This window comes from Chiloscyllium punctatum, chromosome 26 (genome assembly GCF_047496795.1).
Source record: "Chiloscyllium punctatum isolate Juve2018m chromosome 26, sChiPun1.3, whole genome shotgun sequence".
In the NCBI taxonomy this organism is placed as follows: domain Eukaryota; kingdom Metazoa; phylum Chordata; class Chondrichthyes; order Orectolobiformes; family Hemiscylliidae; genus Chiloscyllium; species Chiloscyllium punctatum.
In genome coordinates this window covers 59,255,737-59,275,640 of record NC_092764.1, presented here as the reverse complement: position 1 = coordinate 59,275,640, position 19,904 = coordinate 59,255,737, and the positions used below count along the sequence as shown (strand labels likewise).

Here is a 19,904-nt window from a genome sequence, read left to right as displayed (position 1 = left end):
CTGTATTTGAGAGTTTCTTTAATTGTGCATGAAGGACCATTTCCCTACTTATGCCCACTATTTGTTGATTATCTTTTATTTACATTATTGAATTTATAGTTTTTTTAAAGAGACTAATAATGGATGGAATGAAAATGGAATTTGAAGTCTTGAATGATCACATATCATAATGTTTCTCAATACTGCTAAGGGTTGATGCTTCTCTGAATTTTTCTGTTGTAGGCTGAAAATATATTATCTTTATTATTTCATTCTTGTATGTTCGCTACTATTAAAATCAAGGCTTAATGTGCTATCCTTAGGCTCTGAAATATCTTTCATAGATTGCAATGTTATCGTTAGATCACCTTGCTTTCTTTCCTTATAGAATCTACAGATACACACATGTTAGTATTGCCAGATTTAACTTCTCTGCTCCTTCTTTCCTCTAACCTTGGTGAATCTGTCCTACACTGTACACATTGGCCTTTCTTTCCTCCAAGTTTATGAATAAAAACACTTGGCTGTGGTGATGGTGCGGAAAGTGGCAGAAAACGAGAATAATTGGCCCTCGAGACCAGGGCTTGGGATATTAGGCTACATCAAGGCGCAATAGCCGAAATCTCGAGAAGTTAGGGGTTCCACTGCACTCAGGTCAGGAGCTAGGATTCTGTCCTTGCCCCTGCAGGAGAGACACTAACCCCCTTTCTGGGTGAGAGAGGCCACAGACTTGATTAGTGAATTAGTGGCCAATGAAGGGCCCCGACTTGCCAGTGGGTACAAGCATTTCCCTCCCGACATGTGAAACAAGGGAGGAATTCCAACTGGGGAACCAGGGCATCCTGCCTGTTGTTGTGGGGTTGAGGTGCCTCCATTTGCTACATTTGAAGGGGAAGGGGTGGAAATGACCATGACCTTGCCTGTGATACTCTGACCTCTCTCTGTCCATAACCTCCATTCCGCAAGACCAGAAAGTAGAAGATTTATCTCCGTGCATTAAAGCCTTGGCCTCTAGCAGAAACCATTAGGACCTAGAGGCTGCCAGCCTCTGGGGCTGGACTGGACCTGAAACTGCTCAGGTAGGTGCCTGATCACTTTGGAGCATCAGTCCTCCCAGAGCAAAGCAACTCACATCAGCTTCCCACACCAGTGCCAATATTACATTTCACCCATTTGGTCTGTGACCTTACATTCCCCCAGATCAGGATGTCTGGTACAATCTCAGCTATTTGCATAATATCATCCCTTCAAGAGAGGAATGGAGAAAAGTGCAATGAAACAATATTACTGAAGCCATCTGCAATGGGAAGTTATGACCAGATACTGGCAGTTCACTGCGGAATATTTAAGATTGTACTGAATGATGGTTCTGCCGCTTGTCTATGCTGATCAGTTTTAAAGAAAAGCCATTATTATTTTTGCTTTAGTGGACTCCAGTACAGTCGTTGTTGCTCAGCAGACCAGTACCATTTTCCAGTTGGAGCAAGGCAAAAAGACCATTGATGTCTATTGGCTCTTTGATGACAGAGATAACATTCTGAATTGTTCACGAGTAACAGCTAGAAGGAGGAGCTGCAGATTTTCCTTTGTCACCCTTTGTAACTACACTAGTTAAAACGTAATGATATAAATTGTTTATTCCAGTTGGAAAAGTCATAAACTACAGTACATTAACTACAGCCAACTCCTGTTCTCATTGACAGAAGTGAGCGTCCACTCTGGGATTATATTTCTTTTATTCATGAGACATAGGTGTTGCTGGCTTGGCCAGCGTTTATTGCCCATTCCTGATTGCCCTTGAGAATGTATTGGTGAGTGCTGCCTTTATCTGCTGTGGCCCACGGAGACAGGTACACCCACGGTGCTGTTAGGCAGTGAGTTCCAGAATTATTTCCCACCTCGACATTATCCTGAGGAGCTCTTGCAGACAGTGGGCAGCACAGTGGCGCAGTGGTTAGCACTGCTGCCTCAGAGCGCCTGAGACCTGGGTTCAATTCCCGCCTCAGGCGACTGACTATGTGGAGTTTGCACGTTCTCCCTGTGTCTGTGTGGGTTTCCTCCGGGTGCTCCGGTTTCCTCCCACAGTCCAAAGATGTGCAGGTCAGGTGAATTGGCCATGCTAAATTGCCTGTAGTGTTAGGTAAGGGGTAAATGTAGGGGTATGGGTGGGTTGCGCTTCGGCGGGTCGGTGTGGACTTGTTGGGCCGAAGGGCCTGTTTCCACATTGTAATCTAATCTAATTCCTGGAGTTGAGATGACTGGCCTCCAACAACTGCAACCATCTTCCCATGTGCCAGGTATAACTCCAGTCAGTGGAGAGATTTCCCTGATTCCCAATGGCTCCCATTGATGCCCTGGATTGCGACACTCAGTCAATGCAGCCCTGCTATCAAGAGCTGTCACTGTCACCTCCCCTCTGGAATTCAGCTCTTTCATCCATGTTTGAACCAAGGCTGTAATGAGGTCAGGAGCTGAGTGGCCCTGGTAGAACCCAGACTGGACATCATTGAGCAGGTTACTGTTCAGCAAGTGCTGCTTGATAGCACTGTTGATGTCACCTTCCAATACTTCATTGATCAAGAGTTGACTAAAGGCAGAAGTTTCTCCTGCATTTTGTGTACAATGTTCCATATTGTTGAGTAGCTGCTAGTGTTGTAACTGTACTGAAACAGCTTGGCTAGGGGAGCAGCAAGTTCTGGAGCACAAGTCTTCAGTGCAATAGCAGGAATGTTGTCAGGGCCTGTAACCTTTGCAGTATCCAGTGCCTCCAACTGTTTCTTGATATCACATGGAGTGAATTGAATTAGCTGAAGACTGAGGTGGATCATCCTCTAAGCACTTCTGGCTGAGGATTGCTGCGAACGCTTCAGCCTGGTCTTTTGTCTGATGTTTGCCAGGTTTCATTTCCTTTAGCAAATGATACAGCTGAATGGTTGGTTAAGCCATTTCAGAGGGGAATTAAGAGAAAACCCCATTGCTGTGTGCCTGGGGTCAGGTCAGCTGAGGATGATATTTCCTTCTCTGAAGAACATTAGTGATTCAGGTATTTACAGCTTTTGGCAATGGTTTTATGATTAGTATTAGACCTGTTTTAATTCCAGATTTATTGATTGTATTCCGGTTACAAATTATCTGTGGTGGGGTTTAAGCCTGTGCCCCAACAGCATTAGCCCTGGGCCCTAAATTTCTATTCCAATGATTTTATAAAGGTAAGGTGTCACTTGGTCTTACATATCTTCCTTCAGAAAAATATCCCATCTTCTTAGCTGTCGTGGTTTTTGTTCGGCAGCAGATCTTGCTGCAAGGAGTAAAATTTGAGGTCATGCTGTTTCTCTTGTGTCCAGGCCCCTTATTCTCTGCTCCTTCTCTTCCATGTCCCCCTTTCAAGATTCGTCAAGCAGTTCCCAAAACAATTGCAGAAAGGTCCTGGTAAATGAAATGCCCATTATTGTCATCTGGTTTACATACATACGTGTGTAATAACATCTCTGAACAAGTTGATTAGAAAATACCTACAGCATAAGTGGCTAATATCAGCAGCTGTACTGATAGAATGCAGTATTGATTTGTGTGTACTGTGATGATGCTGCTCCTTTAACAAAGTTATGTTGTCCTTGGGGTTTTTTTTTCAAGACGGGTTGTAAAAGGCAGAGGTTCCGATTTGTCTGGGAGATGGAACTTGCTAATGGCTAACAGGTTTTTTTTAAAACAGTTGTACAATGAAAGGGGAGTGGCTTATTCTACCAGTTCAGAGATGTTTCTAGTTTAGTTTGGTTTGGTTTTAGCAAGCAATCTGTTCGAAGCTGCTGGGGTAGAAAGGTTCCCTGATTCAACTGATGTGTCTCTCTCTCACATATACATACTCTCACTCTCATACTCTCACTCTCATACTCTCACTCTCATACTCTCACTCTCATACTCTCACTCTCATACTCTCACTCTCATACTCTCACTCTCATACTCTCACTCTCATACTCTCACTCTCATACTCTCACTCTCATACTCTCACTCTCATACTCTCTCACTCTCATACTCTCTCACTCTCATACTCTCTCACTCTCATACTCTCTCACTCTCATACTCTCTCACTCTCATACTCTCTCACTCTCATACTCTCTCACTCTCATACTCTCTCACTCTCTCACTCTCATACTCTCATTTGTGTTTAATTTGGTGGTGTGTAAATAAATTCTGTTTTATATGAAACCCAAGTGATTTGACCAGCTGCATCACTCCTGGGATATCCACCCTACATCTGCCTAAAACAACTAGAAAAGTTAGGGTCTGGGCAATCATCTTAATACGTTTTGAGGGGGTCTGGCCTGGTCTATAACAGCACACTATAGCTGATCTCACTTTGACTATTAAACAAGGCAGAAGGTACAAATTTTATTTTAATTTCCTCGTGCGATATTGTTAATTTGATAGGAAAATATTCCATTAATTATTTCTAGCACTCTGTAAACAGTAACATTGATTTTGGTCACTTGTTCATTAATATGTTCTGCACATTCCACCATGTGTGCACGGTTATAGTAAATTCATATTTGGGGCAAAAGTTTGTTATTTGCAATCTAGAAAAACAGCAGAGTCTAGAAGACTTTCTCCTGCCTGGTATGTGCATGTTATTCAATATCACTATTTTGTAGATGGGTGCAACTGAATTCCATTTTATCAGTAACCTTGCAGAGTAGAAAGATCAACTGATTTCAAGCAATTAAGTGAAACTCAAAAAAAACCCAGCGGTTTTCACACTCAGTTGGAGCCTTCGGGTGTCTCTTTGCAATGGCTAGAGGACAAAGATTGAGTGTCCCACTTGTATCTGCTTTCTTGATCAGTATCTCGTACACAACAAATTTTACCATGAGACTTCAAAAAACCCTTGAAATTGTAAATAAGTCGACAAAATTAAACTCCGTAGAAAAGACTCTTGACAATTATATGTAGTGTAAAACAGGTCACTGATTCACTCTGAGGCCACTATGAGTCCTCCTGTCTTGGCAATTCTGCAAAGTCTGATCACAGTGTATTCCAGACCCTGTTAACTCACTGCGTGAAAATGTTTTCCTCCCATCACCTTACTGTTTCTTTCAGTGATTATTTGTTCTCAATCCTTTCACAAGGTGGCAGTGGGGTTTGCCTCTTCAGCCAGAGCGTGTCTGCAATGTTTTGAAAGAATTTATTTTTTCCCTTTTCATGTTTTTTTTCTCCTCCTTTATTCTTGCCTCCTGCTCTTGGGCGACATTGGTGATATCCTGACCTCAGCGTGGACTCTGACTCCAGCTTCAATGCCTCTGCCTGGTATGGAATGGGTTGGAAGGACTGTTATTCTGAACTACTTATTGCTTTATTTTTCAAATTTCTATCTATGATCTGTCATGCTGGAGCTTTGATTTTCTTTATTTTTCTAATTTTTTTTGAAAAATTTGCACTTAAGAATCTGTATCTGGGTAGCTTTGTATCTAAGGTGACTTGTAAACATTTCACTGTACTCATGAGCTAATTCTAAATTCTCTCTATCTACTCTATGCAGATCCCTCATGATTTTGAATATCTCTAGCAAAACTCCTCTCCTTCCTTTCTTATAAGGAAAACAGTTATAATTTCTCCATCCTAACTCATAACTGAAATTCCTACTTTTTGGAGCTAATTTTGTGCATGTTTTCCACACATCCTGTTAATGCTTTCATGTCCTTGCTAAAGTGCCTCACCCAATAAAATGGACGATAGTGAGTCAGCGTTCTGCTTTGCACCACTATCGGTTTTTACTTTGTCACATGTATTTTGATGAGGGCTAAGAATATCAAGCATCAGATCCGTCAATGGCAGCATGTCAGCAGAATTGTCCTTGCTTCAGGGCCTGATGAAAATGTTGGCTGCTATTTAGGTGCTGCTTTAAACTCGAGAATTTTGAGAAAGGTATTAACATTTGTAGGCCTAAACCTCCAAAGTGGCCCTGCCCTTCCCTCCCCAATGCAGAGATAACTTGCAATTGGCTCCAACATGGTTCCAGCATCTCACTTTACCATTTTTCAACCCAAAGTATTCTGATAGTTACTGCCAGAAGGAACTGTTGTAACTGACCTTTGGGTGACTATCTGGATTTCTGGGGTGGGGCTGGGCAAACCATTTTTTTAAAAATTGGGTCCATGAATGTCTGAAGTTTGGAAGATGCAACAACAGTCACTGAAACTGACCTGAAGGACTGACTTTTAAAAAGCCTCTGGAGCTGTCAAGCGGACACATTAGATCTGTATAAAAGCTGGCCTTTCAGCTCTCAATTTCCGGCTACTCGATGATGAGAAGTCGCCCTCCCCCCGACCTCCTCCATTCTCAGGCCATGCTTTTTGGCACAGTACACCATCTGCTTGCTAGGGCTTACCAAATACTACTGCTGAGCGCAGTTTCAGGGTGCAGCCAGCATTATCTCCTGGACACAAGTGGGTTAAAAGTGAGAGATAGCGATACATCAGCTGACGGGACACACAGATACATCAAAAGGCATAGAATGATAGGCAAGAACAACAGAGGAGAGGACAGACAGTGAGTTGTGTTTTAATAAATGTAATTGTTTTTGAGTAAGTTTCCCTCTTATCATAAATATTCCATCAGTTTTAGTGAGAAACAACATTACAACAAATTTCCTCCCACGACATGGCTCGTTTACTCCAAATTAGATAGCTGCACATTTTAATCTGCCATTAACTGTTCTTAATTGGAAATTGTACCTAGAACTTGAAGAGGAGTAGGTGAAAGGTCAGCATTATGACAGACATTCTCCTGATTGTGTTCCTTGCTGTTTGCTGCTACTGGTGATCAGAAGGCAGCCATGACTCAGTGGTTGCATTGTCATAGGTTCACTGGTTCAAGTACCACTCTAGACACTGTTACACAGTACTGCAGGATGACTGTGACTGCAAAGCTTTCAGCTGAAATGGTAAATCATTGCTTTCTAAGGTGACCGTAAAAAAAATGCTGCGAAACTCTTTCAGATAAGAACAGGAGACTTATTCCTAGTATTCTGGCTAATATTTAATCCTCAAACCTGTCACCAAGTCATTGCTATACGTGGGAGCTCACTGTCACAATTTGACTGCAATTATTCCAACATTACAATAATGATAACAATTCGTACAATAATTCATTGACCCTGTACAGTGCTGTGGGATATTCTAAGAATCACCGACTTGTACAATACAGAAGACTCCCTTTGGGAGCCTGCACCAAATAAAACTTCTCCAAATCTACATTAGTCCCACTGACCAGCATTTGGCCCATATCCTCGAATGTTATGACATTTCTAGTTGATCTGCATACTGGTAGCCCCCAGGTTGAAACAAATTTCTTTCCCAAGTTGATTCCTATGCAAGTCGGAACACAGTGCAAGATAAAATAAAGCAACTATTTGTAAATACAGGAAATGTTTTCATGTGGAATATTAAAATTTATACCCCTGTTTAAGCGCGCTTGTAAGTTGGACATTTGTAAATCCCAAATCTTGAAGATTGTGAGGTTTCCTGCCTCAACTACTCTCCAGGTTTCTCACAACCCTCTGGGTGAAAACATTTTTCCTCAAACCCCCTCTCAACCTTCTGACTTTCACCTGATAATTTCCCCCTTTTGTTAATGATCCTTGAATGAAGGGGAACAGCTGCTTTTTCACCTTGTCCATGCCCCACATAATGTTATGCCCCCAAAACATTCCCCCTCAGCCTTCTCTGGGCTAAAGAACACAACCCGAGTTTATCCAGCCTCTCTTCATATCTAAGCTGATCCAGCCCAGGCAACATCCTGGTGAATGTTCTCTGCACCCTCTCCAGTGCAACTGCATCCTTCTGAGAGTGTGGTGACCAGAACTGCACACAGTACTCCAGCTGTGGCCTAGGCAAACGTCTGTACTGCTGCTCAAACATTTCTGAGTGGGTTGTGTTTGATCTCTCCAGTCTTCTCTTTTCTTGTATAAATCTACTCTATTTAATTAATTACATCTTCCTTCTGTCTGCCTGCCTCCAGTTCTATGTCATTTGCTGACTATGGGCAGGAGGTAGGTGAAAATGTGTTGCTGGAAAAGCGCAGCAGGTCAGGCAGCATCCGAGGAACAGGAGAATCGACATTTCGGGCATAAGCCTTTCTTCAGGAATGAGGAAAGTGTGTCCAGCAGGCTAAGATAAAAGGTAGGGAGGAGGGACTTGGGGGAGGGGCATTGGGAATGCGCTAGGTGGAGGGAGGTCAAGGTGAGGGTGATAGGCCAGAGTGGGGTGGGGGTGGAGAGGTCAGGAAGAGATTGCAAGTTAGGAAGGCGGTGCTGAGTTCGAGGGATTTGACTGAGACAAGGTGGGGGGAGGGGAAATGAGGAAACTGGAGAAATCTGAGTTCATCCCTTGTGGTTGGAGGGTTCCCAGGCAGAAGATGAGGCTCTCTTCCTCCAACCGTCGTGTTGCTATGGTCTGGTGATGGAGGAGTCCAAGGACCTGCATGTCCTTGGTGGAGTGGGAGGTGGAGTTGAAGTGTTGGGCTACGGGGTGGTTGGGTTGGTTGGTCCGGGTGTCCCAGAAGTGTTCTCTGAAACGTTCCGCAAGTAGGCGGCCTGTCTCCCCAATATAGAGGAGGCCACATCAGGTACAGCGGATGCAATAGATGATGTGTGTGGAGGTGCAGGTGGAAGTGGAAGAGATGCGGTGGAGGACATCGTAATTCCTTCGTCTCCGCCGCATCTGGTCCCAGGAGGACCAGTTCCAAAACCGTACCACCCAGAAACATAGTCGACGATGCCCTCCACCACATCTCTTCATCTTCCCGCTCCTCTGCCCATGAGCCCCGCCCCTCCAACCGCCACCAGGACAGAACCCCACTGGTCCTCACCTACCACCCCACCAACCTCCATGTCCAGCGTATCATCTGCCGTCATTTCCGCCACCTCCAAACGGACCCCACCACCAGGGACATATTTCCCTCCCCTCCCCTGTCAGCGTTCCGAAAAGACCACTCCCTCCATGACTCCCTCGTCAGGTCCACACCCCCCACCAACCCAACCTCCACTCCCGGCACCTTCCCCTGCAACCGCAAGAAATGCAAAAAGTGCGCCCACACCTCTCCCCCTTACATCCCCCCAAGGGACACTTCCATATCCGTCACAAATTCACCTGCACCTCCACACACATCATCTATTGCATCCGCTGCACCCGATGTGGCCTCCTCTGTATTGGGGAGACAGGCCACCTACTTGCGGGACATTTCAGAGAACACCTCTGGGACACCTGGACCAACCAACCCAACCACCCCGTAGCTCAACACTTCAACTCCTCGTCCCACTCCACCAAGGACATGCAGGTCCTTGGACTCCTCCATCGCCAGACCATAGCAACACGAAGGTTGGAGGAAGAGCGCCTCATCTTCCGCCTGGGAACCCTCAAACCACAAGGGATGAACTCAGATTTCTCCAGTTTCCTCATTTCCCCTCCCCCCAATTTGTCTCCGTCAAATCCCTCAAACTCAGCACCGCCTTCCTAACCTGCAATCTTCTTCCTGACCTCTCTGCCCCCACCCCACTCCGGCCTATCACCCTCACCTTGACCTCCCTCCACCTATCGCATTCCCAACGCCCCTCCTCCCTACCTTTTATCTTAGCCTGCTGGACACACTTTCCTCATTCCTGAAGAAGGGCTGATGCCCAAAACGTCGATTCTCCTGTTCCTTGGATGCTGCCTGACCTGCTGTGCTTTTTCAGCAACACATTTTCAGCTCTGATCTCCAGCATCTGCAGTTCTCACTTTCTTCCAGGAGGTAGGTGAATACCTGTTCCTCACTTAGACACTTCAGAGTCACTTTCAATAGTACTTTGAACTGGCCCCCTCAGAAGTGTGAGAGAAATCTGATCTTCCTTCCTGTTGTTTATAGGTACAGCACAATGAATATTGTCATTGAAACAGCGTGGGTGCAGTGAGAAGCAGATAGGAAAGAAAGGGAGAGAGACTGATGCAGCTGCAACAATATTCCAGGACTGATCAGAATTGGAATCCAACATGCCAACTGCTATTGCACTAATCTGTTTTTGTTTTCAACACTGTAGGCCTCACTCTCTTAATCCCATATTTGCTCACTCGCAAGAAGAGGTGGCGCAGTTGCAAGGTTCGTGTATTTGTGGGAGGTCAGATTAATCGTATGGATAAGGAGAGGAAGGCGTAAGTACACCTGAATCAGGCGGGGACTTTCATGTATCAAGCATCCCATTATGATGGTTCTGAGTTGTATGATTATTGTGCAGTCTCTTTTTCACAAGGTTAATGGCTCAATTTTATGGTGATCAATGATTGAATCATGGATATGGGTGTCATTGACAAGATCAGCATTTGTTATCCATGCCTAATTAACCCTGGGGATGCACTTGTAACAGTGGAGTGGCTTGCTAGTCAATCTCAGATGGCAGTTAAGAGTTAGTCACATTGCTGTTGATTTAGGCACACAAATAGATGACATTGACATGGCACGCTAGCTCAGTGGTTAGCACTGCTGCCTCACAGCGCAAAGGATCTGGGTTCAACTCCAGCCTCAGCGACTGTCTGTCTGTGTGCAGCTTGCACATTCCCCCTGTGTCTGTGTGGGTTTCCTTCAAGTGCTCCACTTTCTTCTGTCAGTCCAAAGATGTGCAGGTTGGGGGAATGACCATGCTAAATTGCCACAGTGTCCAGGGATGTGCAGGCTTGGAGGATTAGCCATGGGAAATGCAGGATTATAGGGATAGAGTAAGAAGGTGGATCTGGGTGGGATGGTCTTTGGAGGGGCAAAGGGCTGAATGGCCTTCCACACTGTAGGGATTCTATGAATTGCAAATTGAAATGTTGGGCCACGGGACGGTGTGGTTGATTGGTGCAGTTTCAACTCCCCCTCCCACTCTGCCGAGGACATGGAGGTCCTGGGCCTCCTTCACCGCCGCTCCTTCACCACCAGACGCCTGGAGGAAGAATGCCTCATCTTCCGCCTCGGAACACTTCTACCCCAGGGCATCAATGTGGACTTCAACAGTTTCCTCATTTCCCCTTCCCCCACCTCACCCTCGTTCTAAACTTCCAGCTCAGCACTGTTCCCATGACTTGTCCGGACTTGTCCTACCTGCCTATCTTCTTTTCCACCTATCCACTCCACCCTCTCCTCCCTGACCTATCACCTTCATCTCCTCCCCCACTCACCCATTGTACTCTATGCTACTTTCTCCCCACCCCCACCCTCCTCTAGCTTATCTCTCCACGCTTCAGGCTCACTGCCTTTATTCCTGATGAAGGGCTTTTGCCCGAAACGTCGATTTCGAAGCTACTTGGATGCTGCCTGAACTGCTGTGCTCTTCCAGCACCACTAATCCAGAATCTGGTTTCCAGCATCTGCAGTCATTGTTTTTACCTCCTATATCTATCCATCTGTCCCAGTTTGCATGGACGGTCTCCTTACTGCGAAGATGAGAACTTCTAAATCTCTAGTGAGCCCAAATAATGTGAATTACGCTCCTTAGTGATGATGCATGTGCAAAATATATCCTTTTAGCTTTCCAAGCCTCAAAGCCTAGTTGATAATGTTGGTGCCTTTACCCCCATGTAAATGAAACAGTCATCTAATGGCATTCACCCAATTGTATTACAAAAAAAATTAAATTAAACCCAAAACAATTATACGAGCAGGTATCTGAAAGAATACATTCTGAATAAAATTGTTATCTTAGTGTCCTCATGACTTTATTTTTGCACACATCATAATGCAGGTGTGTTTATGCTTTAGGTATACAAGATGCAATAAGAGATTGACAGAGTTGACATAGAAAGGATGTTTCCTCATGTTAGGCAATCTAGAACAAGAGGTTGTAGTTTTGGGAAAAGGGGTTAACAGACCTAAAATACAGATGATAAAAAAATTACTTCTCTCAAAGGATTGTGAATATGTGGAATTCCCTACTCCAGAGTTAGGTGCTGGGACATTGAGGGAATTTAAGCATAGGCATTTTAATTAGTAATAGGTTGAAGGGTTGTGGAGAACAACAGGAACGTGGAGTTGAGTTTGAGATGAGATCAGCTAGATTGTATTAAATGGCAGAGCAAGCTCAAGGAGCTGACTTGCCTGATTCTAGTTCTATATTCTTATGTTCTAGCTATATTGAGATAACTGCTTATAATTGACCACTGGAGACTTAGTACAAGTTTACTATTGTTTTATTTGAGCAATGCATCACTCCAGTTAAACTACAATAAGACTCTAAAGAATACTGAAAAATTGAGTACTTTTATACCTAATGCATCTCATTATCCAAATTCTAATCTTGCTTTTTACAAATATAAGAAACAGATGTCCATTCTGAGTCACAGGTTAAATTTCAACAACACCGTCTTCACCTACTCGGGGAATAAGAAATTTTATGTTGTTATTATCCCCATTCCCTATCTGTGTCTGCCTTACCCTGTCTCTAAATCTCTACTGACTCCAGGGCCTGTCCTCAATTGTGGTCGTGAGCAGTAACTTCCATTTGTCCTGCAGATTCCAGCTAACACTAATCTCTAGGATACGTAAGGTTCATTCTGTACAAGTCCATTAATTGAAGGCTGTTCTTCAATCTATAAGTCTAAAGATTTATGTAAATTTGTGCACTTCAAATCATACATTTGCTGTAATTGTATTGAGGGGTTTCCTACCAGTAATAATCTTAGCCTCTACTACCTTGCAGTAATTTTCAGAAAGAAAGTTCTTGCTATTTCTCACAAATACCTAGCTAGCAACAAAAAACAGTAATCAGAAATTAGAAGGAACCAATCAGTACAAATTAATTTTTCACAATAAATAGCATGAATGTTTAGTTTTATACTCCACCTGTGAGGAAGACAGACTAGTGCTGGCAAGTAAACTGACTCAACTTTTGGTTCCCTGATGTCACACCCAACTCAGGTCTCATTGTCAATATTAAAGAGAAAACTTGACGAATTTAACTTCAGCAGATGAAGATACTGGATTAATAATTGCCTATGTGTTTTAGGATGATTACTTTCTTAAACAAATTCCGCCTTGGTTTCCATGAGGTACATATCCTGCCAGATATCAACACGAGCCCACGTCCTGAACAGTAAGGAACACTGCAGCACAAACGCGATAGCTTTATAAGACTCTGCAACATAGAATGCTAGTGATTCTAGTTTTATGTCTTTTATTTCATAAGCCATTCTTTCAACCCCCTTCCTTTGTTGCAGCTTAAAGAGGTTTGAAGATCTGATTGCTCCCTACAGACTGAATGATGGCTTCAAGGATGAAGCTATTGTTAAGGAGCTCAGGAAAGATTGTTCTTGGAAGATCTCCGATGAAGAGATTAAGAAGAACAAGACAAAAGTGTGTAAATATCTGGTTGGAGATTTCATTGTCAGCTAGAATGGCTTGAGGGCCAGTTCGATAGTAACTAGACTGGTAATAGCGCATAAACCTAAATTAGCCTCCTTTCAGGACTTATTGTACTATTGTGTATGACCCATGTTTTTCTATTTTGCTTTATCTATGCATCCTGTATGTTCATGGTTAAAAATCGCACAACACCAGGTGATAGTCCAACAGGTTTATTTGGAAGCACTAGCTTTCAGAGCGCTGCTCCTTCATCAGGTGGTTGTGGGGTATTAGATCGTAAGACACAGAATTTATAGCAAAAGTTTACAGTGTGATGCATCTGAAATGATATATTGAAAGTTTCTCATCTTTTAGGGAAGGACTGAAACCAACATGGTCATTCTATGTAAATCGCAGAACTTTTTTAAAGTTACATTCTCAAGTGAACTTTAACAATAGATGCCATGTTGATCCAGACATGAAAATTTAGATTAGGTTAGATTCTCCCCAGTGTGGAAACAGGCCCTTCGGCCCAACCAGTCCACACTGACCCTCCGAAGAGTAACCCACCCAGACTTGGTTCCCTCTGACTAATGCACCTAACACTAAGGGCATTTTAGCATGGCCAATTCACCAGACCTGCACATCTTTGGATGTTGTTAAATTGTTGAGTGAGAATTTGATAATGTTAATGTGTTGCCTGCAGTCATTCCGACAAGTGCAACTGAACGAGATCTTGTTGGATTACTCCCATGATGCTGCGCTTGTAGTTGAGTAAGTATAAATTGTGTGTAATCTCCAACTCAGATCATTGTTATCCTTGCCCCTGGATGTTGCAATGCTCCAGTCATCAGATTTGTGAACCAAACACTTACATTTACAAAAATTGTAGAAACGAGCTAGGTATTTAGTGAAATGAATGAATTTTATTTCAAAATGCATGCCTGATTTATTTTCATAATGTATAGCTACAAGATAGATGCCAGTCATTTAAAAGTATTTGATTACCTATCTGAAAATTTTAATTGATGTTGTAACTCTCATTCTCAAATAATAATGAACATTATAGATTCATAGTTATATATCTTAAAATCTCAAGAAAGTACATTAACATTTTATGAAGCTATGGTACCCAAAAATAGAAATTCAATAATTCAAGTTACGACAGCATATTTGTAAATGTCTCTTTTGATATTACATTTAAAAGGTTATTGAAAAGTTGACTTTAACTAGATTTAATTTTCAGTTGGTCAATAAAACAAACAGTGACAAAGTGGCACTGTCTGTTCCTATTTTATACTTGTCTTGGTATTTCCCAAGTTGTGATTATAATTGTTTAAATTTTTATTTCAATTGTCTGCATTATGTGCATCAGGATATCTTACCCAAAGAGGCTTAACAAAGGCTTGTTTAAGAGATATCTACCACTCTCTCTCAATAGCCCATGGGAATCTTTCTTATCACAGAAGATTGCTTCCCTTTCTTATCGCAAATTTAAGTACGTTAAATTTAAAACAATGCTTCAAAATGTTTTTTAAAATGAAGGAATTAATGACAATAGTGAGATTGTGTATTTAAGGTACATCGAGGATATTAGTGTTGTCTTGAGGCCCTGGAATGCTCAAAAGGAACATATTTATTATTTGACATTGGTGGGTTTCTGTTGAGTGAACTGTGATAGTGGTTCTATCTTTTCAGTACAATGCCTGCCGCAAGAAAGGATACATGCCCGAGCACACTGTACCTGGCATGGTTGGAGACCCTTTCTCAGGATCTGCATCCCGCTGTCCTCCTAATCCGAGGAAACCAGGAAAACGTCCTGACGTTCTACTGTCAGTAACACTAGCTCAAGGACTGATCATGCGTTCACATTAACACGTTTGGACTAAGTATTTGCACCAACAATTAACAGAGCAAAATCGTGAGCATTTAGGAAATTTATCTGTAAAGCTGTATCAAGTCTTGTACGTCTGTAAGTTTTTAGGACTTGAAAGCACAAAATGGGTGACTTGGAATTAAAAGAGCAGCGTGAAAAATTATTGTGAAAGAAGAACATGGTTTCATAAATTGGAGAGTTTCCTCAAGTGTAAAACCTTACCTGATGTGACTAGTGACCAAGGACATAACTCCATGTCCTTTTCATGCTGGTTGACCACATCTTCCTCCTGAACAACTCTCCATTGTCATCGAGCTGGGTAGGTCTCCTTTGATCTTATTCTATCCTTACCTATCTGTCAATGTCTTTTCATCCCCAGTCATTCCTTCTCATTCTCCCCAAAGATCTATTCTTGGCTCCCACCTATTTCCCATTCATGTGCAATCTCTCTGTGACATTGTCCAAGAGTATAGTGTTAACTTCCACATACGTCGGCACCCAGCTCCACCACCACTCCCCCTACCACCTCTGTTGATTCTACTTCTGTTGCTAAATTATCAAACTGCTAATCTGACATCCAGTATTGGCTAAGCAGAAATTTTCTTCAATGAAATATTGGCAAGTACGAAGCTGCTGTTTTCGATTCCCACTCCGTACTCCGTTTCCTAGCTACCAATTCCAAACCTATCTCTAGAAATGTCTGAGATGAGCTCTGTCTGCTCATGCCCTTTGCATCACATTTGAGTTAACGTTGAATTTTATGACCTCATATTCATGCCATTATGAAGACTGCTTATTGACATCTATGTGATATCATTAGACTTTGCCCCTGTTTCGCCTACTTGCTGCTGAGCCCCTGACCTTTGCCTTTGTTACCTCAAGACTTGCCTATTCCAATACACTCCTGGATGATGTCCCATATTCTACACCTCATAAGCTCAAGGTCATCCATAAATTCTGACGTTAGTGTCTTAACTTGCAGCAAGTACCTTTCACTATCACTCCTGTGGTCTCCGACATACCTAATTTTCAATTTTGTTTCCAAATTCCTCTATGACTTTGTTAGTCCCCATCTCCTCCTGCTGTGCAACACTAATGTCTGTACTAATTTAATTCTGATTTCCTGAGAATCTCCATCAATGTCGTGCCCTAGCTTGCTTAAATTCTGAGCTGTGGCGTTCTGTTCTTACACTTCATCTCTATCTTACTTCCTAGCTATAAAACCAAGCCCAACCTTTTGTTCCCCTGACTTAATATAACCTTATATTGCTTGGTTTCATTCTTGTTTGATAATGCTCCTGTGAAGTGCCTTGGGATGTTTTAATATGTTAAAGATGCTACATAAATCTAAGTTGTTGTAATACATATCTTCTCACTGAAGAAATAATTTTAATGCAGAAAGGAAAGGCCAACCTATCAATATTCATCCTCTATATTATGTAATGCACCATGCAACTAAAACAGTCACATTGTTCACTTCAAAGCCCATTGTAAAGCATTGGATATTTTGAATATATTATGCTGTCAAGAATGTTTATCATCAGTCACAGTCAAAGAAACAAGAAAAAGCAGTTGCCAGAGGATAAGTGTACAAAGGTTGACGATATTGCCTATTAATAATCTATCCATCTAACAAGTGCTAATACTGTCCTGTGGAACTCTGCCTTCTCCAAATCTCTTGGGCTCCAATTGTTTAAACAATTTCTATGATAACAGCAGTCCTCAGTGGCGTGTCATGTTGTCAAGTGTGGTGCAGCAGGAGCGATTGGGTTCAGTTACGTGCTGTGATTTCCTATACTCTCAGTTCCTAAGCTTGTCAAAAGGCACAATTTGTAATAGGAAGACAGAATTAAAGCTGATAGTTCTTGAAAGAGGATTCCTAGAACTGAGATTTGTCAGCAGTTCACTGGTTTTGTGATCTACATAAATATTTTGGAGGAAAACATAGCTGGTCTAATTAGTAAGTTTGTGGACAGTACAAAGATTGGAGTTGTGGATAGTGAGGAGGATTGTCAGAAGATACAACAGGATATAGATCAGTTGGAGGTATGGGCAGAAAAGTGGCAGGTGGGACTTAATCTGGACAAATGCTAGATGATGCATTTTCGAAGGTCAAGTCCGGGTGGAATTTATATTGTGAATGGCAGAACCCTTAGGAGTATTAATAGGCAGAGGGTTCTGAGTGTTCAGGTCCACACATCAGAAGGAGGCAGCACAGGTAGATAAGGTAGTAAATTAGGCCAAGGGCATGCTCACCTTCATTGGAAGAGGCATTCAGTAAAAGGTTGGGCAACTTATGCTGCTGTATTATAAACCTTTAGTTAGGCCACACATGGAAATTTGTGTCCAGTTCTGGTCACCACACTATCAGTAGAATGTGAATACTTTAGAGAGAGGAGAGAAAAGGTTTACCAGAATGTTGCCTGGTATGGGGGAGTTTAGTTATAGAGTCATACAGATGTACAGCATGGAAACAGACTTTTTGGTCCAACTCATCCACGCAGACCTGATATCCTAAATTAATCTATTCCCATTTGCCAGCATTTGGCCCATATCCCTCTAAACCCTTTCTATTCATACACCCATCCAGATGTCTTTTAAATGCTGTAATTGTACCAGCTTTCACCACTTCCTCTGTCAGCTTCTTATGCACCACCCTTTGCGTTGCTTGATAGGTCCCTTTTATATTTTTCCCCTCTCACCCTAAACCTATGCCCCCTCGTTCTGAATTCCCCCACCCCAGGGAAGAGACTTTGTCTATTTATCCTACCCATGTTCCTCATGATTTTATAAACCTTGATAAGGTCACCCTTCAGCCTCCGACGCTCCAGGAAAACAGCTCCAGCCTATTAAGCCTCTCCCTGTAGCTCAAATCCTCCAACCCTGGCAACATGTAAAGCTTTTCTGAACCCTTTCAAGTTTCACTACATCATTCCCATAGGAAGGAGACCAGAATTGCATGCAATATTCCAAGTGTGGCCTAACCAATGTCCTGTACAGCCGCAACATGACCTCCCAACTCAATAGTCTGACCAATAAAGGAAAGCATACCAAATACCTTGTTCACTATCCTATTTACCTGCAACTCTACTTTCAAGAGGCTATGAACCTGCACTCCAAGGTCTTTTTTCAGACATACTCCATTAAGTGTATAAGTCCTGCTAAGATTTGCTTTCCCAAAATGCAGCACCTCACATTTATCTAAATTAAACTCCATCTGCCACTCCTCAGTCCATTGATCCATCTGATCAAGAAAGGTAACTTTGTTTGCTGTCCACTACACCTCCAACTTTAGTGTCATCTACAAACTTACTAATTATACCTCCTAGATTCATGTCCAAATCACTTATATATGATGAAAGGTAGAGGGCCCAGCACCGATCCTTGTGGCACTCCACTGGTCACATGCCTTCAGTCTGAAAAACAACCCTCCACTACCACCCTCTCTCTTCTACCTTTTGAGCTAGTTCTGTATCCAAATGGCTCGTTCTCCCTGTATTCCATGAGATCTAACCTTGCTAAAGAGTGTCCCAGGGAAACCTTGTCAAATGCCTTACTGAAGTCCATTTAGATTATATCCACTGCTCTGTCCTCATCAATCCTCTTTGTTTCTTCTTCAAAACCTCAATCAAGTTTATGAGAGATAATTTCCCAAGCACAAAGCCATGCTCACCATGCCTAATCAGTCCTTGCTTTTCCAAGCACGTAAAATCCTGTCCCTTAGTTATGAAGAAAGGTTGAGGGGTGACCTGATAGATGCTTAAAAGATTGTGAATAGCATGGATAGAGTGGCAAGTATGAGGCTTTTTCCTAGGGTGGGGGGTCAATTACTGGGGGGGTGCAGGTTCGGCGGGGGCAGGGGGGGCATGATTAACAGAAATGTGCAAGGCAAGTTTTTCACACACAGATTGGTGAATGCATGGAATGTGTTGCCAGAGGAGGTGCTGGAAGCAGACACAGCAGCAACATTCAAGAAGCTGGACATATACATGAACAGGAAGGGAATAGAGGGATACAAGTTCTGTAAGTGAAGACAGTTTTGGAACATAAGGGCAAAATGTGTCTATGCAGTATTAGAGGGCCGAAGGGCCTGTTCCTGTGCTGTATTGTTCTTTGGTTTAGGAAATGATGCACAATTTGATAGAAATCTACAAGGTGGCTTGTGAATTCCTGAAAAACCATTATATTTTAGGTAGTTTTGATTTTGAAGACCTGGAGTGTAAAAGTAGATAAAATTCAGATGATAATGTTTCTCTTGTGCATGTACCAGAGAATCTTCAACTTTCTGCCTGAGGAGTGGGTTCATGATTGACTCCAGTAAATAAATTGATGGACAAACTTACTTTATAATTTAGTCTTGGAGTTTCTTTGGCGCTTCACCTGCTGTTTACACACAATTCTGATATACACTCAGCAAAGTTTTAACTGTGGAGCCATATAGCCTGAATTCTCAGTCTAAGTCCTTCTCCATGTGGCATCTAAAGAACCCAAGTACTTCAGTTGTAGGTTTCCTGGTCATGAACTGAAGGGTATTTCTGGATTAACTTGCAGTTTTATCATCAACTATTAAAACGGTTGGAGCTCCACTAATGGTTGCTATTCAGACTGACAAGTTGAAATAATTCCAGAGAGGCCAGTGTCCTGTACCCTTTACTTACACATAGAGAGTGCTTGACACGGATTAGATTGACAATAGCTATTTTGT

The 19,904-nt window shown here is 42.6% G+C and overlaps 1 protein-coding gene across 1 annotated transcript in view; it reads left to right on the top strand.

Moving 5' to 3' along the window:
* slc12a3 (solute carrier family 12 member 3) overlaps nucleotides 1-19,014 on the top strand; it is a 78,974-nt gene extending 59,960 nt beyond the window's left edge. The window contains 5 exon segments of the mRNA XM_072547507.1: nucleotides 10,049-10,160; nucleotides 12,989-13,075; nucleotides 13,200-13,335; nucleotides 14,030-14,097; nucleotides 15,022-19,014. Of these exon segments, the coding sequence (XP_072403608.1) occupies nucleotides 10,049-10,160; nucleotides 12,989-13,075; nucleotides 13,200-13,335; nucleotides 14,030-14,097; nucleotides 15,022-15,163 (545 nt within the window). The 3' untranslated portion in view covers nucleotides 15,164-19,014.
* The last annotated feature ends 890 nt before the right edge of the window (nucleotides 19,015-19,904 follow it).